The 20,004-nt window shown below is 36.0% G+C and overlaps 1 protein-coding gene across 1 annotated transcript; it reads right to left on the bottom strand.

Annotated features, from left to right (window-relative positions):
- Positions 1 to 11,408: 11,408 nt before the first annotated feature.
- Positions 11,409 to 12,432, bottom strand: LOC128205023 (vasopressin V1b receptor-like; the record flags this gene model as incomplete). The annotated part of the gene is given in 4 exon segments (XM_052906417.1): positions 11,409 to 11,758; positions 11,793 to 11,986; positions 11,988 to 12,351; positions 12,354 to 12,432. Coding segments are annotated over 4 exon segments (987 nt in total), but the record flags the coding sequence as incomplete, so codon positions are not given.
- Between the last annotated feature and the right edge of the window lie 7,572 nt (positions 12,433 to 20,004).

Below are 20,004 nucleotides of genomic sequence, written 5' to 3'. Positions count from 1 at the left end.
CACTTGTAAATGATATCTAAACGCGTTTTCGCATGACTTTCTTGGATCGTATAGAATAATAAAGCTGTTATATTACATTGCATAATGAATAACATTATAATAAAATACAACTCAAAACAGTATATGATGAAACATGAAATATCCAGTTAGTTTATAAACCATGGGCCATATTCTAAAAAGCCCAGAATAATCCTTCACTCGTACAAATGCCATATACATACAAAAGGAATACTAAAAAAACAGTAGGAGATTGAATTAGCGCCACTCAAATGCTCCCAGTAGGAAATGGAGTGAACAACACTCAAAGGCCCCCAGTAGGAGATAGAGTGGGCAACATTCAAAGGCCCCCAGTAGGAGATGGAGTGAGCGACACGCAAAGGCACCCATTAGGAGGTGGAGTGAGCGACACTCAAAGGCACCCATTAGGAGATGGTGTGAGCGACACTCAAAGGCACCCATTAGAAGGTGGAGTGAGCGACACTCAAAGGCCTACAGTAGGAGATGGAGTGAGTGTCATTCAAAGGCTCCCATTAGGAGATGGAGTGAGCGACACTGAAAGGCCCCCCATTAGGAGATGGTGTGAGCGACACTGAAAGGCCCACAATAGAAGATCGAGTGAGAGACACTGAAAGGCCCCAAGTAAGAGATGGAGTGGTCGACACTCAAAGGTCCCCAGTAGGAGGTGGAGTGAGCGACACTCAAAAGCCCCCAGTAGGAGCTGTAGTTATCGATTGTCAAAACCCCCATTAAGAGATTGGGTGAGTGGCACTCCTGCTAGACGTTTTAAATCTAAAGAAAAATACACCATTATTTTGCGACATTTTCCTTAAATAATTTTAAAAATGAAATTGGCCAACTGTAAAATCCTGTACAAACAAAAAAAAGACTGTTTTATGACTAACATATCAAAAACAAAAAAAGCATAGTAATTATGTTTTATTGATCGATTATATATTGTTAAAATATGTTGAAGGTTAAACGTTCATCACACTTAACATAGTATGTATTAGAACCCTTTGTAGGTGTAAAGTACAGCAACAATTTTTAAATTGCAGTACCATTATCTGCTTTGTTGATTTACATGGGTATAATTTTAACAGGTTTAAACAATTACTTTTGCAAAGATGCCATTATTCATAGCTGGATATTACAACGAAACAATACTAATAAACATTTGGTCACTAGGTATTTATCAACTTTTAATTTAACATTATAACTGAAGAGTTTTTAGGAACCTTAAAGGATTAATCACATTCTTTCTGCGATCAATACTTATATTTACATTTAAAATAAAGAATCATTGCTATGTAAAATAAGCAGTTACTTCTGCAATTGAATATTTGTTCGTAACCAAATGTAAATGACTACGTTTGAAGAAAAAGTAGCTGATTTTTGAAGCTTGATATAACATTGGTTAAATGAGGTCCCACTAATCCAATCGAAACGCAATATTCAAATAAACAATGCCGTCAGTACTGATTTTCGGAACCAGATTATAAATCTATGTGTGTGTGTGTCAATACAGGATAATTGTTTAACGTAGAAAACGATTAAATTGTTATTTTTACTTGGTAAAAGGTCGTTACCAAATGTTTGACCCCAATATGCATGATAAGATCAGTAAACAAGCTCAATATTACCACAATAATAATGACTGAGAATTGATGGTGTCATCAGTAGATAGATATTGACTGCACTATGTAAGTGAGAAAATATATTGAAATATCTAAACTGCACGATCAAAAATTGAGTTCTTTTCTTATTTGAACTCAAATAGAGCAACTTTGCATTTCATGAATAACACAAGTGAATCTGAAGAATGTGTAACAAACGGAAATTGAACAATTTTGCTACATAACCATATTGATCGCACAGAAGGGTATTAAAAGCAAGAGTTATTGCATTTATTACTAGAATTTTAAGTACCAAAGCCTTCTTAATATGATTGCAAATCATTTTTAAACATTCGTTGAATTACTAAACCAAAGAAAACCATAACCCTAAAAATTGTAATAAGAAATCCAATCAGCTCTTCATCTGCAAAAACATCTCAGTGAGAATACAGAATACATGTTTGTAATAAAAATAATATAACAGATTCAAAATATTTGATATGAAAAAAAAGATAAATAAATTTGACAAACATCATGTTAACATATTAAAATGTTAAAATAAGCTAAATTTCAATTCATTGTTATTTTCAACAGCCTTCATGAGTTCAATTTTAGACATTTTACCGAAAAATGTGAATGTACAGACATATTCTTCATAACTTAAGACCATCTAGAGTCACACATTTGTCTTGTATTCCAACAAAAACAGTTTATTCCGTAACATCGGATGGGAAACAAAATTGTATGAATAGGTTCATGTTAGAGCAGCACTCTCACAGATCGAACGTTTTGACACTTTTTTTATTTTTTGTCTTGGAACGAGCAAATGTTTCCGAAATTCCATGGAAACCAGTTAAATAAAAATGCTGACATAAAATTAGATCGCAGATCTTTATATTTAAGTTAAAAAAATTATGTTAGTAACGGTTTAAGCCATAAAGCAATAATTTTCGAACGGAAATATGCAAATCTGCGATGACATCTTTTATCATTGTTTTGCAGATAATTACGCAAAAATTTGCTCATTCCAAGACAAAAATATATAAAGTTGCAAAAATGGTATATCCGTGAGAGTGCAGCATTAAATGTTTCAAAGCTTTTCAATGCCCAGCATGTTTAAGAAGTGTAAACTTTTCTAAGTGTATGCACATCCAGATCACTTCCCTTTTTAAAACCTTTTTTACATTGTTAAGCCCCCAGTTTGATAAAAATGCATATATTGCAAAAACACACATGCAACACAATCGAAAGGTTATTCTGAATTAAGCATGCACAAAGTCAAAGCCTAATTTGCATATCACGTCACTTTCTTAAAGACCCAATATTTTTTATCAAATCGTATCTATATACAAATAACTTCTCTTAACCCTCTTGATATTTCATTAACCCAGAAAAGATATTCATATTTATTTATCGCAATTACATTTAACATTCAACAAACCGAAAGTATATTTTAAATTTAGCGCCCATATGAACTGAGAATGAGTATTCGAGTCAGTGATACCGTTGTACATTTCCAAACATTTCCATACATTTCTGTTTAACAAAGCATCTTGTGGACATCGGGGTTTTATCAGACATTATCTGACACTCTAGCATAGTTTTATACGCACTGTTGTGACTCTCAATTTCAAATTCTGGGACTTTAACGTATGAAACTGATTTCTTATCAAATAAGAATCGTGTCAAATGTCACAACTTGCTTCTGATCTTATAAAACACATGCATATTAGATTAAAAAGTTGTAAATAATTATTCTATTGTTGACTGCACCTGCACTTGCAAAAATATCATAAAAAAATAATTACAATTATACTATATACCCAAAATTCTTATTAATGTACAAATGCTAATAAGATAAATAACACGATTTAAGGCAAAACTCATCTTAACTTTATGCTTGAAATATATTAATCTAGATGAATGTTAGGGATACAGTGTAATGTTAAGTCAAATTATATGCAAAGAACGAGCACCTGTATCATCTCTATCATTCTTATTCATTTTTATATCATATTTATTCAAGTAGTCCATATAAAAAGCCGCCTCGTAATCTTTGGCCATTTTTGTTTTGGCGACTCCACGCGTCCATACTCAACTTTTCTTTCATAGCCAAGACAGAACGCTATTTATATCTAGCGGAAAGATAACGCGCATCTGTTGTAAGTGTTATTACCCAAGCCTTGTACTGCCTAGACCCGGGACCCAATGTTCGATATAGGATAAATCTGTGCCTTTGTTTTATTGAAGTTGGCACACACTTATTCCAATATTAAATCGCTTAAAGTAAACATAATATTAAGATAAAAATTATCTACATACATTAGGATTAACTTATGCAAAAGATGCAAAGTGTAAGTGTTTATGAATGCATTTTTAGTAACTGAATACCATATTGTCATTGCCTTTGTATTTAAACATGTGCATTTTCATTATAATTGTGTAATTAAACCAGAATTATGGATAATATTACAGACAACGAGGCTTCACCTGTCTCGGGACTGTTCGAGTTTACACATTGTTCACATGCCACAGCTAAACAATATTACATTTACAAAAAAAAATAACACATAGCAACTCTGGCAGCCGTCCGTGTTTTACATTTATATGAGAAGACCTGGTGTGCAGATTAAAAATTGTTCTCTAAACTCAGGTCATATATATATGTATGTATGTACGTATGTACGTACGTACGTACGTACGTACGTATGTATGTACTGTGCTGTTTGTGGAGTTTTGTGCTGTTCTTTCATGTTTCTTGTTTGTGATTTTGTGTTCTATGTCTTTGGGGTTTGCCCAGTGCCACTAAACCGGATCTATGTTTAAGTTTAAACATTTTGCTACTGAGCTTGTTTCTGTAGCTTTTTGCATAAATATTCAAATATTTAAAGCGAAATAAAACAACAAAATGAACACTTGAACTTCTGTTCACCATTTTTAGTTTACTGACTATTATATTGAATCACAGTAGTCCCATTGCAATTTTCTCTATTTTCTGGGAAAGCATGTACCGGATCCTCCATAGAAAACAGGGCCTGTACATACATTATAGTCTTGTTACGCCCCTGACTTGTAAGGTAGGATCTAAATAGAACATAAAGCAGTATTCAGTGCCCACGAGGGGTATCCTTACACGATTTAGCTATTATGCTGGGGCCAGTGTCACGAAGAAACTAAAATGAGAATATTTTCTCCAGCCAGATATCCTATACTCCGATAAGAAAGAAAAAACAAAACAATTATTTGTTCGATTTGTCTCTGTCTAGTTTGTTATTCGACCGTAGTTATGTTTTTCTTGGTATTTCCTACCTATGTTGCGCCCAATATCCTTCTTTGCCGCAGTCGAGTATAAATGTAAGAACGACAACTCATGCTAGTCAAAAATTATGGAACTGATTGATTGCCTTTCTTTTGTCTAAATCTTCTAAATTACGTCATATATGATACGTCGGAAGGCAAGATTTAGCTTCGAATGAAGATTTAAAACAAAGCTAACGCGTCTTTTACTACACCATTTTAGATGAAACAAAGGGTAGTTTATGCAGCTTAAAAAGCACCGCTTTCGTTTTATTACCGGAGTGTGATAAGGTGATTAGTTTCATCAAACACTTTGACTAGTCCAAATAATTGTACGTTGACGGATTTTTTTTAGATTTTTGATATGGCAAATCCTTCACGTACAAATTGTTTAGTATCAAAAGTGGGTAGTTGTTCCGATCAGGATTCCGGGTTAAAGCATATAGCGTCTATAAAATATCATAAAAACAAGAAATATTACCAGATAATGATATTTTATATTAGTTCCGTACACAAAAAAATAAATATCCAACTTATAATTATGAGTTTGACGGCTTTTCTTTATTTCATTCTGTCAAAACATAACGATATATACATGAAGGGCACCTTCAAGGCTTCAGGGTACAGTTTTAAATCGCTCGGAACATTTCGGCCATGGCCGAGTTGTTACGATTGTATAACGAGGTCTATCTCGAAGCTTTGTCGGAGGAGGCCGAGTAATTACGATTGTATCGAGTTGTTCCCCTTCGCATAATTGTTGTCAGTGTCAGTCAACTTTCGTTTTATTGGAAAGGTAAACAACTTGTTTTAATGCATTAAATACTTGTTTAGTGCAAAATAACATTTCACTTACGTGGTAAAATATGAATATAACTCTTTATGATCAATTTCAACCATAAAATACTTCACTTAAAACAATTTCAATATTTTTAAAACACCCCCGTTTTTTGCACATTCCCGTTTAGACGTTAGGGATTGGAGGAATCCCGTATAACACGTCTATTTTTTAGACTAACACTTTGACAAACCTGTTAATAATGTTTTGACAGTGCTCCGTCAGACGGCCGTTTTGTGAAACGGTTTGTCGAAGTGTTATAAGAAAATAAACTCTCAATCAAACTCCGGTAAAAGACCAAATGCGTGGCTCCGTCAGCGGCTTAGACAGCGCTATATTTCATTTAAAATGGTGAAAAAAATAGTGATATTATCTTGGTTTAAAGTCTTCATTCGATGCAAAATATTGCTATCCGACGTAGCATTTGTGACGCAATTTATCACGTGGTATTCACACACTGAAACATAAATGTAGATCCGCCCATCACATGAGTTGGCTTTGAATAACATTCGCAGATGCATTTCGTGTGTAAATACACACTTTTCCAATTATTATTAATGATCTGTTAAGTCTGGCAAGTCTGTTTGATTATAAAGCTAACTCCGTGCATGGATATAATTATCCTTCTCTTTAATCAAGTGGGAGAACGTAATTTCGTTTCATGTAAACATTAAGTGAGAAAAATATTCCATGGCAAGCAAAATGGCGGATTTAGAATGAAAAGTACCGATTCAGATACCAACTTTTGCCTGGTAAGTGGACTTTTTCTTTAAATTTTGAACAATGTATGCGTCCAGTATGTGGCGAAACACACTCTTCGATCAACAGTCTTAGTTTGGTATAATAACTTTAAAGATAAAAGAGTTATTGGACAGATTGTGGCTTAGGAGGCAATATTTACAAATAAACGTGTTGATTTTATCCTCTATTTTTCGTATTGTCTCTACAAATATGGCATATCTGTGAATGTTGTAACTGTGCTTGTATGTATATATACCTATTTTCCAAACTTTATGGTTAATACTCGACTGTACACATTTCCTGGCCAATCTTTTGTTCCTGAACACCCCCCCCCCCCACACACACACACACACATTCTTTCATTTCAAGCATATAACCCACATCTTGGTGAAATGCAAACACACTTCTTCATACTTGTTTAGCCTTGAGAGGATACGTTTGAGTTCTTAGAATATAAATGACGATTTATTAAATGACAATGATGACAACTTATTTCGGAATTTGGAATTGAAATTTGGTAAAACAAATTGACAAAAACATGAAATCGAGGAAATGAACCAAAAACATACTCGTAGTGCACCCAGCAACGTCCAAAACAGGAGATCAGTTCAACACTAAGTCTTCTCGCGTCCTATGGCTTTCCTTCCACGAAAGATCCCATTGCTAAACACATTACCCAACCCATCGCAACTGTCGTTTCATCCGATGTTATCTTCCAAAGAAATGACAATGCACTTGCTGATTTGTCCAACACCGTATTCCATTACATGGTTCATACACCAACTGATCCTTCAACATAACGCTCAACAAGTAAATTGGAATTTCTCTCCAATTTGAAAACTTTGTGACTAACAAACGCTAGAATCGCGTATTATCGCGGGATTTAATGAGATCTTTGTAGGTGGCGATTTTTGTCATTTTTTCATAACTCCAGTTTATTTTTCTAGCTGTAATACAGTTATAATACGTTGTAAAAAAATATACTTTTCCTTGAAAATATTGAAATTAAACACATAAATAAGGAACTATTTTTTCTCTGCGCATTCACTATTTTATAGATTATTTATACCCTACACGCTGATATCGAATCATATCGACCCAATAACATTGATCGTATTAGAGTATAAACAATTTCCTAAACTCATTTACACTGACCATGTAAATTCCGAAGAAGCAAATGTATATACACACGATTTGTTAACTTTTGACTGACATTTGTGTCCAGTTGCTGCATAATTCAGGGTGTAAACCATTCATCTCTTAAAACATATTATAATAATCCAGCCTTCCAAACATGTTTAAATGTTTAAATGCATGCGTAGTTTCTATTATCGAGGCTCTGTGTACTGCGGAGCACCCTTGCGAACGACATTAAATACTACTACTACTGCTACTGCTACTGCTACTGCTACTGCTACTGCTACTGCTACTACTACTACTACTAATAATAATAATAATAATGATAATAATAAAAATATTAATAATAGCAATAATAATAAACACTGATTGTTTTCTGATTTTATAAATAATTGAGAATGTGACTTTAAAAGTAATTGTTTACGGTGTGGTGTTCACACTCTCTTTCCGAAATTATTATCTTTTTTTCTTATTTTGCTCATTCCGGGCGAGAGAGGAATATCTATGTAAACTATTTTTATCTGTAGAAGCTGGCATTTTGTCAGTGTTCGTGCGAATGAGGTAAGTGTTGCATTTTAACATGTGAACAGTTGGCTGCAAACCAAACCAAATACAGAGTGTTGAGCTTTTCATACCAACAAAACAGACCCTCGGTCTGTCATTGGATACATTGAGTCAAAATCTTATTATTCATGATATCGACCATTTGTTCTATTGAGAGATGATACTTAGTTCTGCTACTCGACTAAAAAAGTAAAAGATAGAACACCCTCCCTCCGAGCTAATGAAAAACAGGTCGCGTCCTCGTGTTTTATAATTTTAGTCATGTGAGTAGTAGCAGTAATAACTGTTTTGTACTAGGTTGCCAGGGACAAGGTTCAGTACATAGCTTATATGTAAGTACATAGCGTTGCTATTTATTCGCGAAAATCAAAGGACTGAGAGACCTAACAGTATTTAAAAAGGACTGAGGTGGTCAAATACAAAATGGAAGGTGTTGTTTCTGATGCGTAATGTGCCCCTCTTTCAGGTAGACATAAGAAAAACAGTACGTGTTTCTTTAGCTTACCGACCCCCTTCCCCAAATAGGGGATCATCTATCACAGTCGTTTTGTGGCTGTAAGCATACAACCGTTCTAGAGTAACAGTTCAATGCTTTCAATGCTTGCACAAATTCTTGATTTTAAAAAGCAGAGTTTGATGAGTATGTTGATGTCAAAACCGATAGTCAATATTTTGTTTTCTGGTATCATTTATTACTGCCCGAATTGACATACATGAAATTGAATGCCTTTATAAACAAATCATCCTCTGATGGGTCTACATTATATAATCTAGGCGCTATGGCACAATTTCAGAAAAAAAACACCTCAAATTGAACATGTTCTTAAAAATAAGAATAATACCTCTTAGAATCAAGATGTGAGTACATATGGAACCATAACGCACACTAAACTCAAGATGTTAATGCATATGGGTCAAGAATGCACACTCACACACAAGACATTAGTGCATATGGGCTCAGAATGCACACTTAGACTCAAGACATTAGTGCATATGGGCTCAGAATGCACACCCAGACTCAAGATGTCAGTGCATATGGGCCCAGAATGCACACTCAGACTCAAGAGATGAGTGAATATGAGCTCAGAATGCACACTTAGACTCAAGACATGAGTGCATATGAGCTCAGAATGCACACTTAGACTCAAGACATGAGTGCATATGAGCTCAGAATGCACACTTAGACTCAAGACATGAGTGCATATGAGCTCGGAATGGATACCCAGACTCAAGACATGAGTGCATATGAGCTCAGAATGCACGCTTAGACTCAAGACATGAGTGCATATGAGCTCAGAATGCACACTTAGACTCAAGACATTAGTGCATATGAGCTCAGAATGCACACTTAGACTCAAGACATGAGTGCATATGAGCTCAGAATGCACACTTAGACTCAAGACATGAGTGCATATGAGCCCAGAATGCACACTTAGACTCAAGACATTAGTGCATATGAGCTCAGAATGCACACTTAGACTCAAGACGCTAGTGCAAATTTGCTCAGAATGCACACTCAGACTCAAGACGTTTGTGCAAATTGGCTCAGAATGCATACTCTGACTCAAGATGTTAGTGCGTATGGGCTCAGAATGCCCACTCAGACTCAAGACTTTAGTGCATATGAGCCTAGAATGCCCACTCAGACTCAAGACGTTTGTGCAAATTGGCTCAGAATGCCCACTCAGACTCAAGACGTTTGTGTAAATTGGCTCAGAATGCCCACTCAGACTCAAGACGTTTGTGCAAATTGGCTCAGAATGCATACTCTGACTCAAGATGTTAGTGCGTATGGGCTCAGAATGCCCACTCAGACTCAAGACATTAGTGCATATGAGCCTAGAATGCACACTCAGACTCAAGACGTTTGTGCAAATTGGCTCAGAATGCATACTCAGACTCAAGACGTTTGTGCAAATTGGCTCAGAATGCATACTCAGACTCAAGATGTTAGTGCATATGGGCTCAGAATGCACACTCAGACTCAAGATGTCAGTGCACATGGGCCCGGAATGCACTCTCAGACTCAAAACATTAGTGCATATGGGCCAAGAATGCAGACACCTACTCAAGATGTTAATCCATATGGGCTCAGAATGCACATTCGGAGACGACTGGTACATAAGATTGTGTTTTGAAAACAATGAGCTCAGTATTAAATCCTGATTAATGATCAATTCGAACGAAGTTTGCTATAATCCTACACATTTACAAAACACAGACACATACAATATTATTGCACTTTTTAAACGAGATTGTCAAACATTCATGTACTTTCGAAGACAGTTATAAAGTGTACATGGACTTTGCTAGATGCATTTGTTTTTTCTGAATTCAATTCGATTCAACTGAGATAGTCTTGAGCCATTGTTTTAGCTAATTTCAAGTTGCACTCTCACAGATTGAACATTTTGACAACTTTTTTTTGTCTAAGAACGAGCGAAAATGCATGGAAACCAGTTAAAGAAGACTGCTGAAAAAAATAGATCAAATATTTTGACATTTAAGTTTTATGCATTTTTCTTAAAACGTTCGACACGGTTTAAGCCATAAAACATTAATTTTCGAGAAAAAAAAATTAAAATCTGCGAACTGATCTTTTGTCAGCAATCTTTTATCATTGGTTTTCAGATATTTACGCTAAACAAACAAGAAATATTGTAAAAACGGTATATCTGTGAGGGTGCAGCTTTAAGATGATTTGGACAAACTCATAAACTTTAGAGCATTAGTCAATTCCGAATACTTCTTTTATAGATATGAATCCATATAAGTGTAAGGTTGTGACGTCAACGGTTGACCTTGACTCTTGTTCCCACCACTCCCGTTAACCACATCAAACAACTTCTCAATCTGGTAAGTACTTGTGCAAATGTATTATAAAACCTACGCGGTAGAAATTTGCATATTCCGGACAAATTTCCTTGTATTCATTCACCTTTAATTAATAAACACGATTCTCGGCAGTTAAATTTGTTCGGAATTTGGAGGCAAAAACGCAATTTCAAACCTAAAATAATGTGTTTCTTTCATTTTATTTCTTATGAGGTGTGGATAAATGCCACTCTTATTTACTTTATCCAAATATGAAAAGCTCAAATAAAGATACAGCGATCTAGGACGCGACCTCCTTACTATTTATATTGACTTAAAGGTGTGTGACATTTTTACAATGATCCCTGTCTCCATTTTCTTGTGTCCCATTCTATTAACTACGGTCATTATCTCCTGCAGCTACAGAAAATATTACTGAATAAATTCCTAAAATTTCGTCGGAAGTCACGTACACACGTGATATACACGAGCGGATTTGCCATGTTATTGACAGCAAACGATCTCAAAAATATGTTATACGTCACAGCCTGTGATGACGTCATATCCTGCGCAAAATTATTCCGAAATATTAAGTAGATGATAATAGCAAGGTGAGGAATGAAAGAGAGCACGAAATCGGCCGTCAACCAACAAAACATGCTGGTCATTTCATCGAGGGCTCTATTTACGCGGCCTATGGCGGTGGACGCCTCCTTCCCCACGGGCCTATGGAGGCTGAATGTACTTCCGGTCCTATCTGACGTAGAAGTCAGCTTAAGCATAATTCCGGCCTTTGATGTCGGCGAACTGTCGGTATATGGACACCGACTGGGTTGATTTGGTTGACTGGTTAAACTTGGACCTTGTGGAGTAGCGTCCCGTGAATTTCAGATGCCACTGTAACTGACGTCCAATCCGAATGTACAACACAATCATGTAGCAAATGAGATCAGCAAGACTTTGGATTGAAATGGGAAGTAAATATTTTGGGCCTTAATGAATCAGTTTGTATAAAGTGGTCTTCAACAAAGCATTCAGTCCCTTTGATAGTGTGAACTCCGGTTTCCACAGTCCGTATTCCGTAAATAAATATAGCCGGGACGGCAACTACAACTCCCATAATACAAGACACTATACACATGCCACGCATTCGCCTTGGTAGTTCAACCACCTCAAAATTGCAGATAGCCAGGTGCCTTTCCATCGCAATACTAACGAAAATAAACACTGATATCGCAACTAGAAAAACGTGGAAAAAACGTAACGTTTTACATACGTTCTCGGACGGAAACTGGTACGGATGGATCATGCTAAACACCAGAAGAGGCGTTTCGAAACTGCACGCTATAAGTCTACTACAGCAAGCCACAGAATAAACACACGTGAAAATGAGCTTGGGTGGGGTATGTAGACGCTTAACACGATCAGGTTTCAAGTGAGTGAGTGAGTGAGTGAGTGAGTGAGTGAGTTAGTGAGTGAGTGAGTGAGTGAGTGAAAATTGGCTGTTGTAATGGGTGTCACTTGCAGCGCCCTGGAATATTGCTCTTTGACCTTGTTTACACTAATTCTGTGTGAATTATTGTTACTATTCAATGAATGATACGCACCAGATAACAAAATCATTCTCTAACGTTCCCTTTTCTGATACATGCAACCATGCGCGTATTAATACGATTGAATAGCTGAACTGTATATATTTGTCAGTCAGATCAATTCAAATAGTTTACTACATTTCATGAGTGCTTGTTTATTTTGTTTTAATTTGTGTGATCCTTAAAGCGCTTTGAACGAGTACCGGGCGTGGTAATTTAGAACCAGTAAGTAAATAAGCATACAGTTTTCAAGATAATACACTTGATTTTACAAGTACTACTTATTTCAAATATACCTGCTCATTTTATAACGCTTGAGATTCGTTTACCAGTCTGCTTGAGTTAAATAGTAAAAACAGTTTGGTTAATATGCCATAAATCTGCAAATTGTTTTTATGTTTAACTGACTTCGGACAAATAACTGGGCCAATATGAAATCACCTAATTGATAACCAGGGGCGTAGCTAGGCCTAAAAATCATGTAGGCCCGATGGTTATATGTGATTTGGGGATTAGACCCCCCCCCACCACACACACACACATATAAGATTCCTTTCTAATTTAGAAGCAAAACGGTGCAATTTTGGAGCATTCGAGGCGAAAAAAACAACAACACAATTATCCCACATCCATTTTATATGCACATTTCACACACCTAATTATATATGCAATGATTACAATAAAATCAAGCAAACTTGTTTTGGTAATATATGTTATAAAACAAACTGTTGAGTTGTTCGAAGTGTTTGAGCAGCTATGAACAGAAATAAAACAAAACATGTAATGCCTCACCTCGTTCGAAATTCAATAGAATAAATCGTCAATATATCTGCATGTTCAAATCTTCTCCCCAAATCAAAACATATAACCACTATTCACGAGCCGTCCTTAAGCTTTTTTTTAAAAAGGGGTTACTCCAGGTAGTATTTGACTACATGTTCAAATCTTCTACATACCATACATCGTATAACCGCTCTTCACTCGCTCATCTGTTTGGACTAAAAAATAGTTTTCCCGATAAATAATCTGAAAACAGTTATTTTATCATTATTTTCCTCAATGATTACGTAATTGCAGAAAAATATACAATTATTGCATACAAAAGTAATTTGGTTTTAATGGGGTTCGAACCCACGCCGGTAAAGTCAAGGAAAAGCAGTCGGCTAGTCCACAAGTTCACCTGAACATCAACAAGAATAGTGGATATGTTGACGTGTTGAGGATACATTGATAACATCACGTGATAATGTCAATCAACCAATCACGCAACACCACAGCCGTAATTAATTTTCAATCGCGTTATGAACGTTAGTGAAAATAGAATTCTGAAAAGACGTTATTTTAGCAAATATCAACATCTGCTGAAGGGTTTTAGCTTTTGGTATTTTTGTTTTAACACTCATTTATATGATTTGGCACACTTTATTTCGTAAATTAAAAATGTGCATTTTACAAACCATAAGCAAGTCACTTTAAACTACACTCCTCTGTTTCCTTGATTTAAAACAACCCATTGTACTGTGTGTAGTTAATGAGTATATTTTTTAATGGTGCGGAAACATTTAAAGGCTGTTCCTCGACTCTCTATACTCTAGACTGTTCAATAGAATACACGGCCATTCCAAATTGATGTAGTTGTGTTTAGCTGCGCCCTGATTGTACTTACAGTGTAATAATATTCAACGGTTAATCGTTGAATAAGGTCTAATTAAATATCAGTTGTCAGGTGCGGCTCCAGGAATCGACGTTAGAGGGGGTGAAACTTAGGGGCGCAACCTTTTGGCATGCGCCCCTTCCTCAGAACCGGAAATTTGCCAAAAACTGTTTGCACGTCGTAACTCCCATCAAAAATTTGTTAACAATTTGTAGTCGGAACAGTGCCGTAGCTACACTGAGGCACAAAGAGGCAGCTGTCTCGGTGTTTTGGGGTACATATAACAATTTCTATATCTCTAGAAATAACCTTTTTCGACTTACTTCATTTACCTCAATGTACACAAACCATTGATCAAAGATACTCGAGAATGTAGGAAATCGCTTCTAGCAAAAAAAAATCTGGGGGGAGGGGCATGCCCCCAGACACCCATAGACCGTTCTGCCTCGGTGTTTTTTTAAGTCTGGCTACGGCACTGCGGAAAAGGTGCATTATGAACGTATTATTATTTCATCCTACGAAAATAACATATTAAAATAACTTGGACGATTTTTGAGAGTGCGCGCACCGGTTGCGTCCCACTCCCTATATATAAACTTGTGGTTATAGTGGTACAAATTATACTCAGTGTGTCGTCTACAACATAACTCAATGTTTATTTAACTTTGGTCCACACGTTCACCTGAACATCAACAAGAATAGTGGATATGTTGACCTGTTCAGGATACATTGATAACATCACGATAATGTCAATCAACCAATCACGCAACACCACATCCGTAATTAATTTTCAATCGCGTTACAGACACTAATGAAATTTGTTGTCTTCAAATACGATATTTGAGCAAAAATCAATATTTGCTGAAGGGTCCCAGCTTTTGGAAAAAAATACTTTGTAATTAAAACAGTGCATTTTACAAACCATGGGCGAGTCACTTTAAACTACACTTCTCTGTTTCATTGATTTAAAACAAATCAATGATGCGGAAACATTTAAAGGCTGTTCCTCAATTATCTATGCTCTAGGCTGATCGATAGAATATAAGGCCTTTCCAAATAACAGTTATCAGGGGCGGGTCCAGGAATTGACGTTAGAGGGGGTGTCACTTAAAGGCGCATCCTTTTGCCTTAAACTGTTTGCGTGGCGTTACTCCATCAAAATGTTCTTTAAAATTCGTAGTCGGTAAAGGTTCATTATGAGCGTATTTTATTATATTTTTCTACGCTAATGACATAAAAAGGAAAATTGGACGACTTTAGAGGGTTCACGCACCTGAAGCCCCCACCCCCTTCTCTTAATCCGCTTGTGGTTATAGAGGTACAAATAATACTCAGTGTGTCGTCTGCAACAGTACTCAATGTTGATTCAATTTTAATGGTAAGAGACCTCATTGCCATCTAATTCTAAACGTATGACTCTTGTAAATATTCAAATAAAAACTGTTAAGAAAAGCCCAGATGTCAAAACAAATAAATATCATTAAATACCTCATCGCGGGATCATACTGTGTTGATACCACAAGCGGGTGCAGAGGGAGAGGGGGCAGGGGTGGTGCGCACACATTTTTATTATTTTACTTTGTATTTCAATATGGGAGAGAAAAAGAAATCAAATACGCCAGAAATTCCCCATTTCGGACTAGAAAATGTTCAAATTACATTGGGGGAGTACCCCCCCCCACACACACCCCACATGCCCAAACTTTAAGCTCAATAGTTTCCACTCTGAAGGAGGGGCGCAAGTGCCTTAGTTACACCCCAAGTTATAAAGCAAGTACAAGACCTTATTTCTGAAATAGACTATCCGTGGGGTCAGTCTTGACACAAAACTTTAACATAGGCTATGAAACGTGTGAGGTGTTGATCTAGCCTGAAAAATAAGGCATTTATCTGTAAATCTGGACTAGATGTATATGTACTTTTGGTCAATTTTTGCTTAACTCGACGGGCTCCTTGCTACTTTTGAGAAGTAGCTTATTTTTACCCTGAGGGTTCAATGTTTCTAAATAGAAATACGTAGGTGAGAAATAGCACAACCCTGAGGGGCATATTGTTCGTATATAGAAGTTTATTTGCCAGTTTTGGCTCAACGCTGATGGACTCCTTGCTTCTATTTAAAAGTTATTTCGTAACGTTTGGCCCATCCCTGAGTAGGTCAGTTTGGTCTATCCCTGAGTGGGTCAGTTTTGCTCAACTCTGAGTGGGTCAGTTTGGTCCATCTCTGAGTGGGTCAGTTTGGGTCATCACCGACTAGGTCAGTCTGGCCCATCCCTGAGTGGGTCAGTTTTGCTTAACTCTGAGTGGGTCAGTTTAGCCCTTCTTTGTGTGGGCTAGTTTGGGCCATTACCGAATAGGTCAGTTTGGCCCATCCCTGAGTTGGTCAGTTAGGCTTAACTCTCAGTGGGTCAGTTTAGCCCATCCCTGTGTGGGCTAGTTTGGGCCATTACAGAATAGGTCAGTTAGGCCCATTCCTGAGTTGGTCAGTTAGGCTTAACTCTGAGTGGGTCAGTTTAGCCCATCCCTGTGTGGGCTAGTTTGGGCCATTACAGAATAGGTCAGTTTGGCCCATTCCTGAGTTGGTCAGTTAGGCTAAACTCTGAGTGGGTCAGTTTAGCCCATCCCTATGTGGGCTAGTTTGGGCCATTACCGAATAGGTCAGTCTGGCCCATCCCTGAGTTGGTCAGTTAGGCTTAACTCTGAGTGGGTCAGTTTATAAAACCAAATTTGGTCATAATGTATTTTGGCATCCCTGTCGATAATTTTTCCATACCATAACCATTGACCATTTCGATAACCATCCATATCGCTCTAGTCACTTGGGAGTTATCGTCCTTTGACTATAAAAAATAAATATAATCAGTCGTGTCCGATCAATAACTTTAGAAGCCTTTGAAAAATCATCACTACCAGGCGTATTTTGTGACATTTGACGCTCTTGTTTCTATATAAAAGTACATGGTTCAATAAGACTCAACCCTGAGTGGCATCATCATCATCATCATCATCATCATCATCATCATCATCATCATCATCATCATCATCATCATCATCGACAACAACAGCAACAACAACATCATAATAATAATCATCATCATCATCATCATCATCATCATCATCATCATCATCATCATCATCATCACCACAACCACCACCACCACCACCACCACCACCACCACCACCATCATCATCATCATCATCATCATCATCATCATCATCACCATCATCATCATCATCATCATCATCATCATCATCATCATCATCATCATCATCATCATCAAAATCAGAAGCAGCATCCAGCATTGACCTTTTTGTAATTTTTAAAACTGCAGAAGAATAAAAACGAAAGATCAATTAAGATAATTTATTAATACATTTTATTTTGCATCATTTCTTGCAAAAAAATATATTTTGCATAGGCATGTATAACAAATAATTTATCAGAATACATTATTATCAATGATTGCCATGAAAAAATAAAGGCATGGAATTGCATCGATTGTATGTACAATTCTACTAACAAACAATTCTTGAACACGAATGTCCCTTGCATTGAGTATACATGAGTATATACAATACATGAGCTCAATATCGATCCGCTGAGGAACTGGTAGTGCATGTACATAACATTTGCAAAAATAGCTACATGTTTGACAAAACCATCTTTACATAATGCATGTTTAGTACACAATATAACTATCAAGTTTTATGAATATAAATGCTTGTTGCATTAATTTTCACATTATTATAAATATAAAACTCAACAAGAACTTGTATTATATATACATAACATTTGTCAACATTTTACATGTGTAACAAATATATGTTCATAGTGCATGTTTAGGCAATATTATGAATTAAATTGTTTGCATCCAAAATATTTTCTTATAAAGTCGAACCCCGTTGACTCGAATTCGCTTGGCTCGAATTCCTCGTTGGCTCGAACTGAATGTTTAGGACCGATTTCTATATTATACTAAACAAAGGCATTCCCGCTTGGCTCGAGATTTCTGAGGCTCGAGGTATTTTCGCCGGTCCCTTGGAGTTCGAGCCAACGGGGTTCGACTGTATATAAGTTAACACAAACTATGACACATGAGCGCAAGTTGAATCTTGATTGACAAAATATAACAGAAGGTTCCACTTAAGTTTTAGCATTCATACTGAGTCCATTATCAATACATAATATGGGTTCAAAATGATGGTAAATCTTTATTTTATTTTAATAGTGTTTTTATTGCTTTCAGTAGAGCATTGAAATGAACACTGTATACAAACTAGTCGCAAACATAACTGTTTATACAGAGTCTTGTCACCGTCGGAGACCCACGACTTACACATTCCGCTCACTCCATGCAACAGATAAATAGGTCTCCCGTGGGTATCCGACGATGACTTTTCGTAAAACATTTCAAAGTAACTTTAAACCTGTACTCTCACAAATTTTTGATTTTTATTTTATTTATTTTGCCTCAGAATTAACTGAGTTGGTGGCAATGCCTTAATACAGTCATAAAAGATAACTCACAACAGAAATGATCTTAATTGTTTGGAAAACAGCCGATAAAATTATATTTCTTAAAGTATTAGTAACAATTTTAGTCATAAAACACCAATTTTACTTAAATATAAAAACAACGGTCTGCTCTTTTGTCAGCAGTCTTATGTAACTGATTTCCAGTAGAAAAGGCTAAGATTTGCTCATTTCAGAAATAAAAGAGTCAAAACAATCAATCTGTGAGAGTGCAGCTTTAATACAACGAATAAACAAAATACACTACTCCTGTAAATAGAATGTCTTTTCCACAGATCCAAACAGTAACAATAATGATGAATATTTCTGTGTTGAAATATAAAAAAAGGAATATCTAAAGTAAAATGATTTTCAAAATATAAAATACAAATCGGTGTCAGTTTTTATCAATGTTTGTTTGTCACCAGAATGTTTTCAATACATACAATATACAGACAAGAAAACACTCAAAGATTTTATTTAACTTGAAATCGAGTTCTTATACATATTATTACGCGAACACAAGAACGATCGCTGGCATATACTGATTTGAACAAAATTTTAAAGTTGAAGTCTATAACAATCTACTTTCAGTATCGTTAATATTCCTATTTTGGAAAAAAAGAGCATCTCCTGTCATTAAAAAAACAAAACAATTTACAATAAATATTTAGTGGGAACTTCTGACCCTTTTGATTGGTCCCTTTAATATCTGCTTATATATGTTTTCATATGTAAAAACATTGAACATTTATAAACCCACAAAACTATCGTAAATCTACTTACGTTCTTTTTAAAATATTTGAAACGGGATATTAATACATGTTCTATAGCGGGATGAATCACACAAGAAATTAATATTTTAGCTTATTAAAAAAGAAGCTAATGCCACTGTTATGTGCTTCTTAAAATAAACAATTTATTTTGAAATCAAAATTTTAATATATTCAACAGGCAGATACAAAAAAATACGAAAGTAAAAATACAACAAAAGCTCACTGTACATAATTTGTCCTGCGTGATATCGAAATATCCACAACATATATATAAAAAAAACATCTGAAAGGTTTTGGCACCCAATTCTGCGATTAAACAGGGGACGACTCTATAAGACGCATATAAGCAGGCCTGACGTTGTAAGACTTAACGGAATATGACGCTGTAAGACGTTAGAGAATATGACGTTGTAAGACGTAACGGAATATGACGTTGTAAGAAGTAACGGAATATGACGTTGTAAGACGTAA

Source organism: Mya arenaria, chromosome 10, assembly GCF_026914265.1.
Source record: "Mya arenaria isolate MELC-2E11 chromosome 10, ASM2691426v1".
Classification (NCBI taxonomy): Eukaryota; Metazoa; Mollusca; class Bivalvia; order Myida; family Myidae; genus Mya; species Mya arenaria.
Note: the sequence above shows the minus strand (reverse complement) of the source record. Positions and strands in the feature narration are given on the sequence as shown.